The sequence below is a fragment of the Trachemys scripta genome, chromosome 17 (genome assembly GCF_013100865.1).
Source record: "Trachemys scripta elegans isolate TJP31775 chromosome 17, CAS_Tse_1.0, whole genome shotgun sequence".
In the NCBI taxonomy this organism is placed as follows: Eukaryota; Metazoa; Chordata; order Testudines; family Emydidae; genus Trachemys; species Trachemys scripta.
The window spans coordinates 24328426-24343325 of record NC_048314.1 but is presented as its reverse complement, the minus strand read 5'-3'; the positions used below and the strand labels follow the sequence as shown (position 1 = coordinate 24343325).

The following is a 14900-nucleotide window of genomic DNA, read 5'->3' as shown; positions in this document are numbered from 1 at the left end:
AGTCAGCTGCCACCGTATATCCAAAAAGAAACCCAGAACATTTGCTAGTATTATGAGATTGCTTCCTCTAGAGCTAAACAAACATCAATAAACATGTTCTCAGCTAGGAAGAGAAAAACATTCCCCTTATATACACAAGTTTTGCTGAGGAGAAATAGAGTATCCAGACTACATCCAACTCCCAGGAAGCATAGATATATGCCAGGAGAGAGTCCTCTTCTGAAGAGTAAGTACAGTATTTGAATCAGTAACTTAAGGTCCCTTAAAAGAAGGAAATTAAATAACAATACTGTGTCAACACAAAGTAGAAATAATGGCAAAGAAAAAATAAATAAAGTGCATATATATAAACTACCCAAATCCTCCAAAGTCAAAGATTGTATAATGCAGTGGTGGGCAACCTGTGGCCGGCGGACCAAACGCGGCCTGTCAGGGTAATCTGCTGGCGAGCCGCAAGACAGTTTGTTTACATTGATCGTCCGCAGGCACAGCCGCCCGCAGGTCCCAATGGCCGCAGTTTGCCATACCAGGCCAATAGGAGCTGCGGAAAGCGGTGGCCAGCCTGCACTGCTTCCCGCAGCTCCCAAAGGCCGGGAACGGCAAACCGCGTCCACTGGGAGCTGTGGGCGGCCGTGCCAGCGGACGGTCAATGTAAACAAACTGTCTCGCGACCCGCCAGCAGATTACCCTGACGGGCTGCATGCAGCCCACGGGCTGCAGGTTGCCCATCACTGATATAATGTAAAGGTTAAAAGAAGATATTTGAAAAAAAGGTGAGTGGGGAAATAAAAATGGCAGTGATGTACACATGTAGGGAGTAGGGACAGCACAACATACTGTAGATTTGGCCTCTTTGTCTCTCCTGATGGTCTCCTGGCACTGTTTGAACCTGTGTAGTTCACTTAATGGTGTTAAGCAGTTGTTTTCAAACTGTGGGTCGGGACTCCAAAGTGGGTCTTGACCCTGTTTTAATGGGGTTGCCAGGGTTGCTGTTAGACTTTTTGGGCTCCAGGGCTTCAGCCAAAGCCTGAGCCCCACCGCCTGGGGCAGCCCGAGGGCTTCAGCCCTGGGTGGCGGGGCTCAGGTTATAGGCCCCCTGCCTGGGGCTGCAACCTTGAGCTTCAGCTTTGGCCCCTCCGCCTGGTGTGATGGGACTTGGGCGGGTTCAGGCTTCAGTCCCCCTCCTGGGGTCATGTAGTAATTTTTGGGTCGCAGTGCAATGAAGTTTGAGAACCCTTGGTGTTAAGAAAGCTGTCCACTTAAGCAGAGTGCAGCTCATGCAACAATAACCAGTCTGGATATAGCATTTTTATGTTTAGAACAATGTACAAACATTCTCTTTGTATAAATCTAATCTATCTGTATATGTACTTATATGGCTTCCTGCACTGTGAGCGCTTCTCAGTTATTTTTTTTTAAATATAATATAATAACAATCCCTCTCTTCTTTAACTTGTGAGAATAGCTTCTTTAGTATGTATTTTTGGATTTTTTCTTGTGTGTGTGAGAAACAGAGAGAGAGAGAGAGAATGTTGAATGTCCGTGTAAAGAATTTATTAAGGGAAAGATAAATGGAAGAAATGAGTTTTGTATTTAGTCTAGTCTCAGTCCAGCTCCTCTGAAAGGTTTGTCTCCTCACAAGTCAACGGTTTAATTGTTCTAAAATGTTGCTTTCTTGGGCATTGTTTGCTTGGGTCTTCAACACAACTACAGGAGAAAGACAAACAATATCAGAAAATGTGATTGTAAAACTGCAAAAATTGACAGGACGACTTGAGAATTGGTACAATCCCTGAAACTTCTTTTAACTTAGGTTTCCAAACTTATTAGGTTCCGAGCTTAATGCCTTTTAAAGGATGCATAACAGTTTTCATTCTAGCTTTTTATTTTGTCACTTTTAACTTCCTGAAAACTTTCTTCTTTCAGCTGAAACTTGACAAACATAGATTTTGCCTGAATGTGATTTTGTTTAAAGTTTAGCTACATATATAGATTAGATAGGAGGGCACAAAAATCTACTCTATTGGTAGTTCAGGGGTAATTTAGGGTAGTTAAATGTGTTGTGACAGTTTATTTTATGATTAACTATTGAATTTCCACCTATCCTGTGATATCTTGAGGCTGATGTAATGCGAGGGAGTGAGTGATATTTGTGTCAGGATGTGGTGGTGCAATAACAAGCCATTGTGACTCAATAAGAAAGCCTAAAAAGTGCCAAACCTAATAGGAAGGACCTGTTCATTTTCCAGTTTGAACGGGGCAGCAAAAACCAAAAGGGTGTGATTATATCAGCAAACAGACCTCTTTTTTCTGTTCAGAAAGACCTGAAGATGAGAATTAAAACCCAGTTCTTGACAAGTTAATGCTTATAAGGCAGTTTTACATGGAAATGGAGGGTTTTGTTTTACTCTATGTCAATCTACAATGCAGATAACACACTGCCACCTGACTCTCTCTAACTTTCTCTATGGGATGCATACAATAACATCAGAGAATTTGTGGTGTGACATAATGTGCATGGAGACATCATATCACCACATCCTAGCTCCCACGTGGGTAGTCAAGTTGCTCTGCAGTGCTTTCCGTGCAGGGCTTCTCGTCATGGCCTGCATGAGGGATGTCATGCTGTCACCAGTCGTGCCCTCGATGCGGGACATCACGCCGTCCTCTGGCCCATCGAGGCCCGTGTGGGGAGCGTCAAGCCGTTCCCTGCTCCGTTGAGGCTGCCATGTGGGGAGGTCACACAGTCTCCAGGCCCGCCGTGACCCCTCAGTGGGACGTCACCGTGTCCTCTGGCCCATCGAGGCCCCTGTGTGGGGAGCGTCAGGCCGTTCCCTGCTCCGTTGAGGCTGCCATGTGGGGAGGTCACACAGTCTCCAGGCCCGCCGTGACCCCTCAGCGGGACGTCACCATGTCCTCTGGCCCATCGAGGCCCCTGTGTGGGGAGCGTCAGGCCGTTCCCTGCTCCGTTGAGGCTGCCATGTGGGGAGGTCACACAGTCTCCAGGCCCGCCGTGACCCCTCAGCGGGACGTCACCGTGTCCTCTGGCCCATCGAGGCCCCTGTGTGGGGAGCGTCCCAGAGCCCCAGGCCCCGCGTGGCAGTGGGGACAGGAGCTGTGACCCCGTGGCCGTTCGCTCCTGGGTCTCTCCTGCCAACCCCTCGCCCCCATTTCCCCCGTTCCCGACTCCCTCCCCAGGGGCTGGTAACCATGGAAACTTCCAGAATGGACCAGCACCGCCTCTCTCTTCCTGCAACGTGACGACTGCTCCCAGCCAATGGGCTCACTCCGCTTGGCTGTCCCTTCGAAGCTGATTGGTCCGCGACACGGGTAAAACGGGCCAATGGAACGATGACGGAGGGGTGCGACGCCGCACGTCACTGCGGAGAGCTTGATCTCCGCCAATCAACAGTGGCCAGCTTAGTCGGTGCCAACCAATGGAAAGGTTCCAGCGCGGGTTCCGCAGCCAATAGCTGGCCTCCACGAAGCCGTGAGGGAGGGTATATAAGGGTAGGCGGCCGGGGCGGCCTGGGTATAGCGGCGGCAGTAGCGAGCGGAGCGGGTGTGTGCGAGGCGCGGTGACGGTGAGTGCGGCGTGCGGCCTAGGGCGTGGGGCTGGGGGTCCGGCCGCTGGCGCGGCGCGGCGCGGCGGGGCTGAGCCGCTCTCCTCTCGCTTGGCTCCGCAGGTCCCCGGTTCAGCATGAGGCGGGCGCTGCTGGTGCTGGTGCTGCTGGGCAGCGCGCGCGGCCAGGAGGACGACAAGAAGGAGGACGTGGGCACCGTGGTGGGCATTGACCTGGGAACCACCTACTCCTGGTGGGTAGCACCGGGGCGCCGCGTCCGGTCCCCTCGCTCCCTTCCCCCCCTCCCCGCGGGGCCGGGGCCGGGGCCGGCCCGTCTCACCTCACCCCCCCCTTGCTCTCCGCAGCGTCGGCGTCTTCAAGAACGGCCGCGTGGAAATCATCGCGAACGACCAGGGCAACCGCATCACGCCGTCCTACGTGGCGTTCACCCCCGAGGGCGAGCGGCTCATCGGCGACGCGGCGAAGAACCAGCTCACCTCCAACCCCGAGAACACCGTGTTCGATGCCAAGCGCCTGATTGGCCGCACGTGGAACGACCCGTCGGTGCAGCAGGATATCAAGTACCTGCCGTTCAAGGTACTGCCGAGTCACACGTGGGGGCTGGGCCTGGGCCTGGCCACGCGGGTCGGGGGAAAGTGACCCCTGGGCTCAGGTGCATGTTGAAGCTCTAGGGGACTGAGCTGTGATTGGGAGCCCGGCCATTGTCACAGATACAGACTATGGTACAATAGGTCTTGTGGGTCTTAGACCTGCGCTCCAATAGGTGACTTACGTTTTCGTTGTATCTTCCCTTATTCATAATTGCAAAATGAATTCTCTGGGACATCCCAAAATCATTAACTGCTGTCCAATAAACCCTGTAACTTTTTTTACTCACTAGGGAGGGTGATTAGGATGGAAATAGTTACCATCATTCACCTAGTCTGTCCTATAGCTGGAGTACTGTAGTTCAGTATGCTAAATATCTTGCCTTGAATGAAAATGAAATGTATAGGTTGTGGGAATGGAACTGACATGTAATATCCATGTACCTAATTGTAATCAATGTGGGCTCTTGACATAAAATATTACTGGAGAGAATAGTGGTCTTTTGCTCTTACCTCCTTTTTTGACTTTTGAGTAGTGAGCATTGTTCAGGTTTCAATTCTCTTCAAAGATTTAAAATGTCTAGAAATATATTTTTTCTTCAAACTGAAGTGTTCTTGTCCTTGTAGGTTGTTGAAAAGAAGACCAAGCCATATATACAAGTTGATGTTGGTGGTGGACAGACAAAGACATTTGCTCCAGAAGAAATTTCTGCTATGGTCTTGACAAAGATGAAGGAAACTGCTGAGGCCTACTTAGGAAAGAAGGTAGGTTAACATAACAAATAGTCAATTGTGACATCTTGTAGAAGCAGCCACTTTCTAGAATGATAGTGGCAGGTGATGAAAATCTCTCAAGCTGCAGACCAAAGTTTGAATCTTAATTTCTACCCAGTTTGGCTGGGAACATTTGCAGATGTGAAGATGAGCTCAGACAGGACCCAGTGAACTTTGCTTAATTCTGTTATTGTCTGGGCCCTCTAGAGGTGTAGCCTTAAGGGAAGCTATTCTTCACCTGGAAGGTGAGAAGGCACTCTCCAGGCAGTGGCAATCCCTCTAACCCTTCGAAATTGTCAAGCTTTCAGCTACTTTCTTGCTGCTGATTATTGAAGTTGTTACATTAATCTTCATCCTGCTTCTCTAGGTTACCCATGCTGTTGTCACTGTCCCAGCTTATTTCAATGATGCTCAGCGTCAAGCTACAAAGGATGCTGGTACCATTGCTGGATTGAATGTAATGAGGATCATCAATGAACCGTAAGTAGTTTAACTGTTCTTCAGATGTCTTGCTGTACTAGGCCTTGTGAGTTCTCTAACTACTATTTCTTCCACACAGTACTGCTGCTGCCATTGCTTATGGACTGGATAAGCGGGAGGGTGAGAAGAACATCCTTGTATTTGATCTAGGCGGTGGAACCTTTGATGTCTCCCTCCTCACAATTGATAATGGTGTCTTTGAGGTTGTGGCTACAAATGGAGATACTCACTTGGGCGGAGAGGACTTTGACCAACGTGTTATGGAACACTTTATCAAGTTATACAAGAAGAAAACTGGAAAAGATGTTAGGAAGGACAATAGATCTGTACAGAAGCTACGGCGGGAAGTAGAGAAAGCAAAGCGAGCTTTGTCCTCTCAGCATCAGGCTAGAATTGAAATAGAGTCCTTCTTCGAAGGAGAGGACTTCTCTGAGACACTGACTCGGGCAAAGTTTGAAGAACTGAATATGGTTAGTATTTGAAGCTAGAGTTACAGTTGCTTTGAGATAAATCAGTGGCTGGAGTTACTTGCATGTTTAGTATGTTCAGCTATTGCTTATACTGAATTAAATTTACAAAACACATTAAATGTAACTTTGCTATGAAGCAATAACTCCACAGTTCACATGGGAGTAGGGCAAGTCTCTTGCCTGAGTTTCTCTTCCCAAGGACACATGGTAAACTCACATCTGGCTGGAGTCAGTACTTGGTGTGTGTTTTGGCTTGCTCATGGTCATTTGTTAAGACCACACTCTGTCAAGATATTTCTCCAGCATAAGGGAGAAAGTGCCTTAGCTTACTATTGTAATTACTTGTGTTTTTAGGATCTGTTCCGTTCCACCATGAAGCCTGTGCAGAAAGTTCTAGAAGATTCTGACCTGAAGAAATCAGACATTGATGAGATTGTACTTGTGGGTGGCTCTACTCGAATCCCCAAGATACAACAGCTTGTTAAAGAGTTCTTCAATGGCAAAGAGCCTTCTCGTGGCATCAATCCAGATGAGGCCGTTGCTTATGGTGCTGCTGTTCAGGCTGGTGTCCTCTCGGGTGACCAAGATACTGGTAGGTGCAAAACTAAACTAGTAGCTTGCTGAATGGTTTTTACACTTTACCACTAGTATTGGAGCACTTTTTTGTAAGCCTGGTACACGATTTCTGTTCTCAACCAGGAAGCTAAATTCTAGTTAACATTGTCACTAGGAATAGTCTATACTTGCTGTGCTTTCATAAGGGTACAATAACCATGTGCCCTTGTAACTTCTAGTATAACAACTTGGTGTGAATCTCTAACTGTGAATAGGAGTAAAGCTAGAAAAATGTCTTTTAGGTGACCTGGTGCTACTTGACGTGTGTCCTCTGACACTTGGCATTGAAACTGTTGGCGGTGTTATGACCAAGCTCATCCCAAGAAATACTGTTGTCCCCACCAAGAAATCACAGATTTTCTCCACAGCTTCTGATAACCAGCCAACTGTAACAATCAAAGTCTATGAAGGTAAGTGTCCTGTATCACTGAACTAAAATAGGATGTATCCTGTACACATCTGTCTTGTCAAGGCTTTTAAAAGCCTTACTAAGTTAGACATGGAGCAATAAATGACCATGCCTCAAAAGAAAGGTCATGTCAGAATTTCTCATTATAGCCCTTGAGAAGAAAAACAACCCCTCTAGTGGGGAGACCTTGGTAACAGGCCAATTCAAAAGGCTACTTGTAGCATCTTCAAAAATACTAGTGTTCTAGTAAGAGTGCTTGATTGGATTTGTCCAGAGTTCCTCTCCTCCCTTTTCATGAGGGCTCTAATCATGTGGTCTCTGGAGGGAGAAGTCTAAATCACCCCCATTCAGTTTAAAAGACTGATATTGCAAAGGCTTTCTACTACAAACCTGGGTGGCTCAGTATTCCACTTTACTGTTACAGGCAAAGGAACATGCTGCTCCAGGCAACTAAATAAAGCCAAAATTGAACACTTAGCCTACTCTCAAACAAGTAGTTTTATCTGGTCATCATTCAAAGATTCAAGTGTCCCCAAACTTTAGCTGGGCTTTTACCCCCCCTTAAAGTGTAACAAAATACAGGTTCAAAAACTCAAGGTTAGTCATGTCAAACCACATGTAACCCCTCCCTTTAGACACAGGTACAAACTAAAACTTTTACCTCTGTAGGTGAACGTCCTCTCACCAAGGATAACCATCTTCTGGGTACTTTTGACTTGACTGGAATCCCTCCTGCTCCTCGTGGTGTCCCACAGATCGAAGTTACCTTTGAGATAGATGTGAATGGAATCCTCCGTGTTACAGCCGAAGACAAGGGCACAGGAAATAAAAACAAGATCACAATTACGAATGACCAGAACCGTCTGACACCAGAGGAGATTGAGAGGATGGTTAATGATGCTGAGAAGTTTGCAGAGGAAGACAAAAAGCTTAAAGAACGTATTGATACCAGAAACGAGCTGGAAAGCTATGCTTATTCCCTGAAGAATCAGATTGGGGACAAAGAAAAACTAGGTGGCAAACTCTCATCAGAAGATAAGGAAACAATCGAGAAGGCAGTAGAGGAAAAGATTGAATGGCTTGAAAGCCACCAAGATGCTGAAATTGAAGATTTCAAAGCTAAAAAGAAGGAGCTGGAGGAAGTTGTCCAGCCAATTGTTAGCAAGCTTTATGGAAGTGCAGGACCTCCTCCTGAAGAGGAAGCAGGAGAGAAGGATGAATTGTAAATCTTGGGATCTCTGAATGTTAACTTGTAAATACTGGACTCAGGAACTCTTCTGTTAAGATAATACTGAACTCTAATCTGGAATGTAATTGGAATCTTCACTTCCGAGTGGAGATGGAAATGTTAGCCCAAAGTGGCTGTTTACTGCTTTTCATTAGCAGTTGCTTGATGCTGTGGGGGAGGCGGGAGGGAAGGGTAGTGGGGTGGGACTGTAAAATGAGTTGGGGTTTAGAAGTGTTCATGTGGAAAACATCCTAACTGGTCATGTGCATTGTGTGTGGAACTTTTTTCTACCCAAGTGACCACAATAAATTTGTTACTTACACTTGATCTAGCTTAACTTATTTCCTGGCATGTCTGCTCAGACTACCAAACTCACAGGGTGCAGTTCACTTCCTTAATGCTCTTTTCAACTAAAGTTCTGTTCATCCTGCAAATAGTCCCACAAGCACTTCAGTGTAAGCATTTAACCTGAAGTGCTGTTAGTAACTGGACAGCTGTCATGCCTAACTTGCTAGAAAAAGGACCTACCTCCCTTAAGGTTTAGTGAGCAGTTAAAGTCCAAATCAGTGCTTCTCTAGGTAACCAAGGGGTGAGAGGACCAACTCAGCCTCAAGAAGGCTGGATGATATCTTACTACTCCAAGTGATAAGATTAGTGCCTACAGCCTACTCAAGTTTAGCGTCCCTGAAGCACATGTAAAGCACCCATAGATACAAGGTACTTTTGCAGGGGTGCTGTGTACCTAGCCAGCTGGTCCTTTTCCTCCCATTAGCAGGAAAGGGACCTACTATGGATCAGCAGAGTTGTGTGTTCAGCTGGACAGATCAACAGAGGTATAGTTGAACAATTGGCTGCACTTGTGATTCAGCACAAGCTTGGTCTCATTGAGAGACAATAGTACAATACAAAACATACATGCCTGCCTTCTGGGAACTACTTGTTTTGGCATATTCTCCTGAAGTTGTGCTTCGATATGCATTTTTGCTAATATTTATAGTATGGTTTTACAAAACTGCCACATTACTAACATCAACCCACCCATTTAATGTGCTTTGTTCTGTACTTTTCTTAGTGCTGTTTTGGATATCGCATTCCAAACCTGGTGTAGGTAGAGGCATATCCCAGCCTGTGCTAAACATACTGTTCATCTATCTTGGCTTTGACAGGATTTCTATTTTCTAATGCCAAAGCTGATTTCCACCTTTCAAAGTGGTGATGTGACACTCCCAGTGTCCTTTGACTTTGTAGCCTCTTAAGAGCTGTTGGATATGTGCAGCTTTGAGGCACAGAAATGTGATTAGTGTGTGTGGTGTAGCAGAGGCTTAGCAAACAGTATAGCATAGCTGCATGGTTCAGCCAGGCATTTCCTAATTATCATGCACTCCTAGGTTCTGGCAGTACTGATTTAGCTCCAGTGTTCTGTATGGCACTTACCCAGAATTAAAGTTTCCTTACCCAATCCTACAAATGTCACTAGAAAGCAGTGGTATGACTTGAAGAGAAAGTTAAATGTTTTATATGCATTGTTTTCAGCTGGGTAGAGAGACTATTTAAAGATGCAGAAGTACTGCACTAAAAAGCAATCTCATTCTACACTACAGGGATTTTCCTCTGTAAGTGTGAGTACTTCAATAGACTAACCTCCTCCATTAGTGTGAAAAGGCTGTATGTAGCTTTTACTAGATCCTGAGTTTTTGATGCCCTAGTCACCTTCTATTTCCACACTAAACTCCATTCAATTGAACAACCACTTCTTGGCCTTAACACACTAATGGGGTAAGTCAAACATGGACACTACTGTAAAATAAGGTATGGTTACTTTGTTCAGCATAATACCATATTTGTAATCCCTTAATGCATCCACTCATCCAGTTCCTTTATTTGCTGAACCATGGGGAAAAAGCTTCATGAGTAATGAACTTGCCTTCCCCCTTCATTCACTTGACAGAGCCACTATAAGAACTATTTGGGCAGTGCATAGTACCTTTTGATTCAGAATAAATTTTTATTTGCCATCACTGTCCAATTATGTTAACTAATATTTCTACTTCACTATCCATTTCCTAGTAGTATTAATGTCCCACCCTCCCTAGACCTAGCAACCACTCATAGCTGAATAGGCTTTGCCAAGTTTCACTTTAACATTGATCTTACAGGGAGAAAACCACCAAAAATTGATTTCACAGAGGGCAGCTCTCAATCCCCATTGCTAGTTTACAATTTCATCTTTGGCTTATCTAGGAATACTTCAGTTTTTTTAAATGACAAACCTTCCTCATCCTTGAAGTTAACTTTTAGATACTAAATGAAAGGCTCACTGGCATAAGAATTAGATTTGGAATAATTAAAATCCCACCCACTAGTTTTATGGTGCTGAGGTTTAAATGTAATTGAGCAGTAGATTAAAAATAAGGTGACTGCCTATATGGATACTATGCCCATCACTAGTATCAAGTTAAATCCAGGACCTTTACACTTCAGTATTGAGAGGATTATAGCTACCCAGTGGTCACACCGGAGGGGAGCTATGTGTAGGGGCTTATCTACACACCCAATTTTAGTGTAGTTATACCACTGTAGAACACCCTTGTTTCTTTCAAGTTTAATTTATACAATAGAACCTCAGTTACAAATTGATCTGTCAACCACCCCTCATTTGGAACCAGAAGTACTCAATCACACACCAGCAGAGATAAAAAAATAAAAGCAAATACAGTACTCTTAAAATGTACAATAAAAGGAAAGCATTTTTCTTTTGCATAGTAAAGTTTCAAAGCTGTATTAAGGCAATGTACAGTTGTAAACTTTTGAAAGAATTGTTTTGTGCAGAGTTAAACAACCTCCATTCTTGAAATGTTCATAACTGAGGTTCTACTGTATACTACTTCCAAACTGATAAGAAAAATTGGAATAAGAGGCAAGCTAGGGATTAGACCAATATAGCAAGAGAGTTTTAACTATGCTGACATATTTATGCCAAACTTTCTCCATGGAGACCAGTCCTGAGAGATGGAGAGGACTTGCTAACCAGAAGGCTGCTCTGGAAAGGTTACCTCAAACAGATGAAATTGTTTTTCCTTCAAAGCACATTCCATCAGCTCATCTTGATCACAAGGCAGATTCCAGAGCCAGCCACCAGGGCTTCAGCTCCACTCTTGCCAATAGCAAAATATGCATTAAATCTACCTCTTAGTTGCATATCCTCTGAAGGAGACTATAAAAGGTAGCTGTACACATTTCTGGAGTTTGTGGCCCTTTAAGGTGAAGGACATTACATACATGTAAATCTACACAGCAGCCCAGGAAGGTAAAGTAATAAATAGACATCTATAACAAGAGAATTTTAATAAATAAGATTTTCTTAGCACAACACTCAGTTCATGCCAGAATTTCATTTCTCGGCGTGATCTTATCAGTTATAAACACTGAAAAAAGAATTAGATTTATACAAGTGGACAGTTTGAGTATTCTGCTTTTATTACTTAATCAGATTCACAATACAGTCCCTGTGAATCTCCCCTTGAGTATCCATCCCACCAAATATTAAAAACAAATACATCAATTTGTCTTCTGTGCAGTCTTTTCCTATTCGTTTTTTCTGATCAGAGTCCCCCTCATCACTGACTGTTTCAGTTGCTTCCTTCCCGATTGTATTTCTGCTGGTTACAGCTTCTGAATCTCTGTTCTTAACATTGACACATACTTGCCATGGAACGATGCACATGGAATGGTCCAACCTTCCAGGGGGCAAAGGAGAATCAAATTCTAATAGCGTCCAGTGTTGGTTTTCTGCAGTTCAAAAAAAGACATAAAACTCACTGTGAAATCAGTTTGGAAAGAACAACAAGGATAGTGGCATCATCAAATTATGGACTAGTCTGCAATGTTATAACGCCTTAAAAAAAAAAAAAGGTGGGGTGGGGAGGTCATGCTGATTAACCATAACATTATACCAGTGTAGAATTGGAGTAATGCCACTGATTTCAATAGACACACACTGGTGTAAAGTTGTGGTAACCAAGAAGGGAATTGGGTTTGGAGTTTCTAGGGAAGATGTAATAATTCCTATGATAAAAATATATTTTTCATACAGTAATTAAGGGTAAAAACCTTTGTAGAATTTTATGAAAAAAACCTTCCCACCTATGTGGTATTTATACATTGTATCCAGTGCCCCAGTTGGGTCCATTCCACCAAAAATGTACAGATGGTCTCCAAAGGCAGCAGCTGAGTGAGCTGCCCGTCCTCCTGGGACATCACCAGCAGCTGGTAACTTTTCCCATCTCATATCATCTATAGGCAGAAAAATAAATCCGTGGCTACATTGTATAGAATGAAATAAACGGCTATTTATTAGCATTAAAAGGCCAACAGTTGGGCAGGGTCTGAAATCCTCTGAATCAGCCCCATCTTTGAGTTTGCTTTTGTTTTAAAGCAGTCACACTTGGGCTTTGCTTGTAAGAGCTCAGGCTAGTAACAAGACTGCTGTTCTTTTTGGATGTGAACAACAATTGCAGGTACTTCGCACTTTCCTGCATCAGAGGTACTGTCCTTCTGGGGAGGTGGCATTGGGGGAAGCACAAAGATTTTCCTTCTATGGGGATGTGCTAGATTTCTTCTTTCCATTGCATGGGAGTTCCTGGTGGTACCAACCACCATCAAGCAGCAGGAGTACACTTGGTTGATGATGTTCTCCCTCCCATATATAACAGGGGAGCAACTATAGTAGAACCTCGGAGTTACGAACTGACCAGTCAACCAGGCATCTCATTTGGAACTGGAAGTACGCAATTAGGCAGAAGCAGAGATTTTTTAAAAAAGCGAATACTGTACAATGCTGTGTTAAATGTAAACTACTAAAAAAAATAAAGGGGAAATTTAAGAGAGACTTGACAAGGTAAGGAAACTTTTTCTGTGCTTGTTTCATTTAAATTAAGATGATTAAAAGCAGCATATTTCTTCTACATAGTAAAGTTTCAAAGCTGTATTAAGTCAATGTTGTAAACTTTTGAAAGAACAACCATAACGTTTTGTTCAGAGTTATGAACAAGTTCCAGTCTCGAGGTGTTGGTAACTCTGAGGTTCTACTTGTATAGAACATCAGTAGAATGGATAGAGCTTTCACTGCCATTCTGACTCATGAGAGTGCCGTACACAGTAAAGACAGAGCATTGTTTTAATTAATATTTACAGAATATGCTACTGCAGCCATTTATGAAAGAAACATGGGGTGCCAGTCTTTCAGATACTTTGTGGTAATTAATCACTGTCAAGCAGTTTTTCAGCAGTCAAAAGAACCCCAACAGCAACATACATTCAGCTCTTGGATACGTCAAATAGTAATTATCTCCATAGCCATATTACAGAAATGCCCATATTTCTCACTTGTAACCAGCAGTTGGCTTTGACAGAGGGGAGGCCCCGCACACACACCTTTGCATTGTCACCACCAATCCCAGTCCATTAGACCTGTAGACAAATCTCTCACTGAAGCCAATAGGATTTCTGCCTGCTTAAGAACTGAGGATCAGCATGACAAACAACAAAAGCAACATGCCCCAGCACCAACCAGCCACCCTGGAGCCTATTTACTGCACCTATCCAATAGTTATTTTAGTGGTTCTGTGAGAGATGGTCTCTCTCAAAGCAGACCACATCACACTACTTATTAATGCAGCTATAGCTACTTTATATACTTACTTGTATCAATGCAGAACAGATCATTGTAAAATTTATCACCAGATAACCCACCATGTATGAAAAGCTTGGTCCCAACTGCAACCACCACATGGCCATGCCGAGGTGAGGGAGGATTACCATGTACTTCTGGCTGCGACCAAGTCAAAGTGGCTAGAAATGGGAATACATATGATTATGTGGTGCATTGTTGGAGTTCTGTAAAGACATTAAACCAGAAACACTTGTCTAAGGACCTCTAGACCAAGTCTGACAAGATGATTTTTAAATAAATAACAAAAGCCTCAAGCGTCTAGTTTCTGGGATTGTTGCAAAAGGCAATTCAAATACATACTCAGCAAAGAAATGCAGCTATTTGTACATCTCATCTAGAAGTAATTACACACTGTTGGTGTAGTAGAAAAAAATCATTGTCCTTGCTCTACATATTGTCCTGTCATAGTGAAGTGAGCAGCATATGTTCCCACTTCTGAAAGAGAATGGCTACTAGCAGCAAATTGTAGTAGAAGTTGGAGGATTCTGACAATACACCTCAATCCCGTCCCGCAATGCCAATGATACTTTCCTCTGAAGATACTACCCAGTTCCCCAGTGACTGTGTGGTGTTGATAAGCTTCAGGTAGGGTGTACAGCTCATCCATCTAATTTAAACCTGTAGCCAAAAACCAGTGTCTAATAATACACTCTACCACTTTACCTAATTCTTTATGTATTATTTGCATTTCCAGGCCTTTATTCATCTCTGCCCCACTGTGGTAGGTTCTGGTCGGGGCTCGACCCTTCCGGACAGGAGGGGAGCCACACCGACTCACTGCTGGGGAAACAAGTAGTCCGTTAGTCCCAACACTCCGGCTCTTTAGTGCAGAGTCGGAGCAACCACAGTTAAAGCTCAGGCCCTTGACTGCAGGGGCTGAGCGAGTAAGCCGTTCAGAGGCCCGGTCCTGGATCGGGGCGGGCCAACACAGGTGAGCTCAGGTCCTGGTCGCAGGGGCTGAGCGAGTAAGCAGTTCAGAGGCCAGGCCCTGGATCAGGGCGGGCCAACACAGGTGAGCTCAG

The 14900-nt window shown here is 44.3% G+C and overlaps 2 protein-coding genes across 2 annotated transcripts in view; one reads left to right on the top strand and one right to left on the bottom strand.

The window, feature by feature from the left end:
• Positions 1-3502: 3502 nt before the first annotated feature.
• Positions 3503-8474, top strand: HSPA5 (heat shock protein family A (Hsp70) member 5). The gene is made up of 9 exons (XM_034752126.1): positions 3503-3584; positions 3687-3816; positions 3929-4160; positions 4799-4936; positions 5313-5425; positions 5505-5895; positions 6250-6487; positions 6753-6920; positions 7589-8474. The coding sequence occupies exons 2-9, from the start codon at positions 3701-3703 to the stop codon at positions 8143-8145; spliced, it is 1953 nt and encodes a 650-aa protein (XP_034608017.1). The 5' UTR covers positions 3503-3584; positions 3687-3700; the 3' UTR covers positions 8146-8474.
• A 3003-nt stretch (positions 8475-11477) lies between these two features.
• The window catches only part of RABEPK (Rab9 effector protein with kelch motifs), an 8934-nt gene continuing 5511 nt past the window's right edge, over positions 11478-14900 (bottom strand). Inside the window, 3 exon segments of the mRNA XM_034752127.1 lie at positions 11478-11936; positions 12291-12440; positions 13848-13997. Coding sequence (XP_034608018.1) covers positions 11626-11936; positions 12291-12440; positions 13848-13997 — 611 coding nt within the window. The 3' untranslated portion in view covers positions 11478-11625.

Bases quoted from the DNA above. Each gene is read 5' to 3' on its own strand.
- HSPA5 (XM_034752126.1), top strand. From the start codon at position 3,701: ATGAGGCGGGCGCTGCTGGTGCTGGTGCTGCTGGGCAGCGCGCGCGGC. The intron at 3,817-3,928 runs GTGGGTAGCACC...TGCTCTCCGCAG, and splicing joins CTGGGAACCACCTACTCCTG to CGTCGGCGTCTTCAAGAACG. The intron at 6,488-6,752 runs GTAGGTGCAAAA...AATGTCTTTTAG, and splicing joins CTCGGGTGACCAAGATACTG to GTGACCTGGTGCTACTTGAC.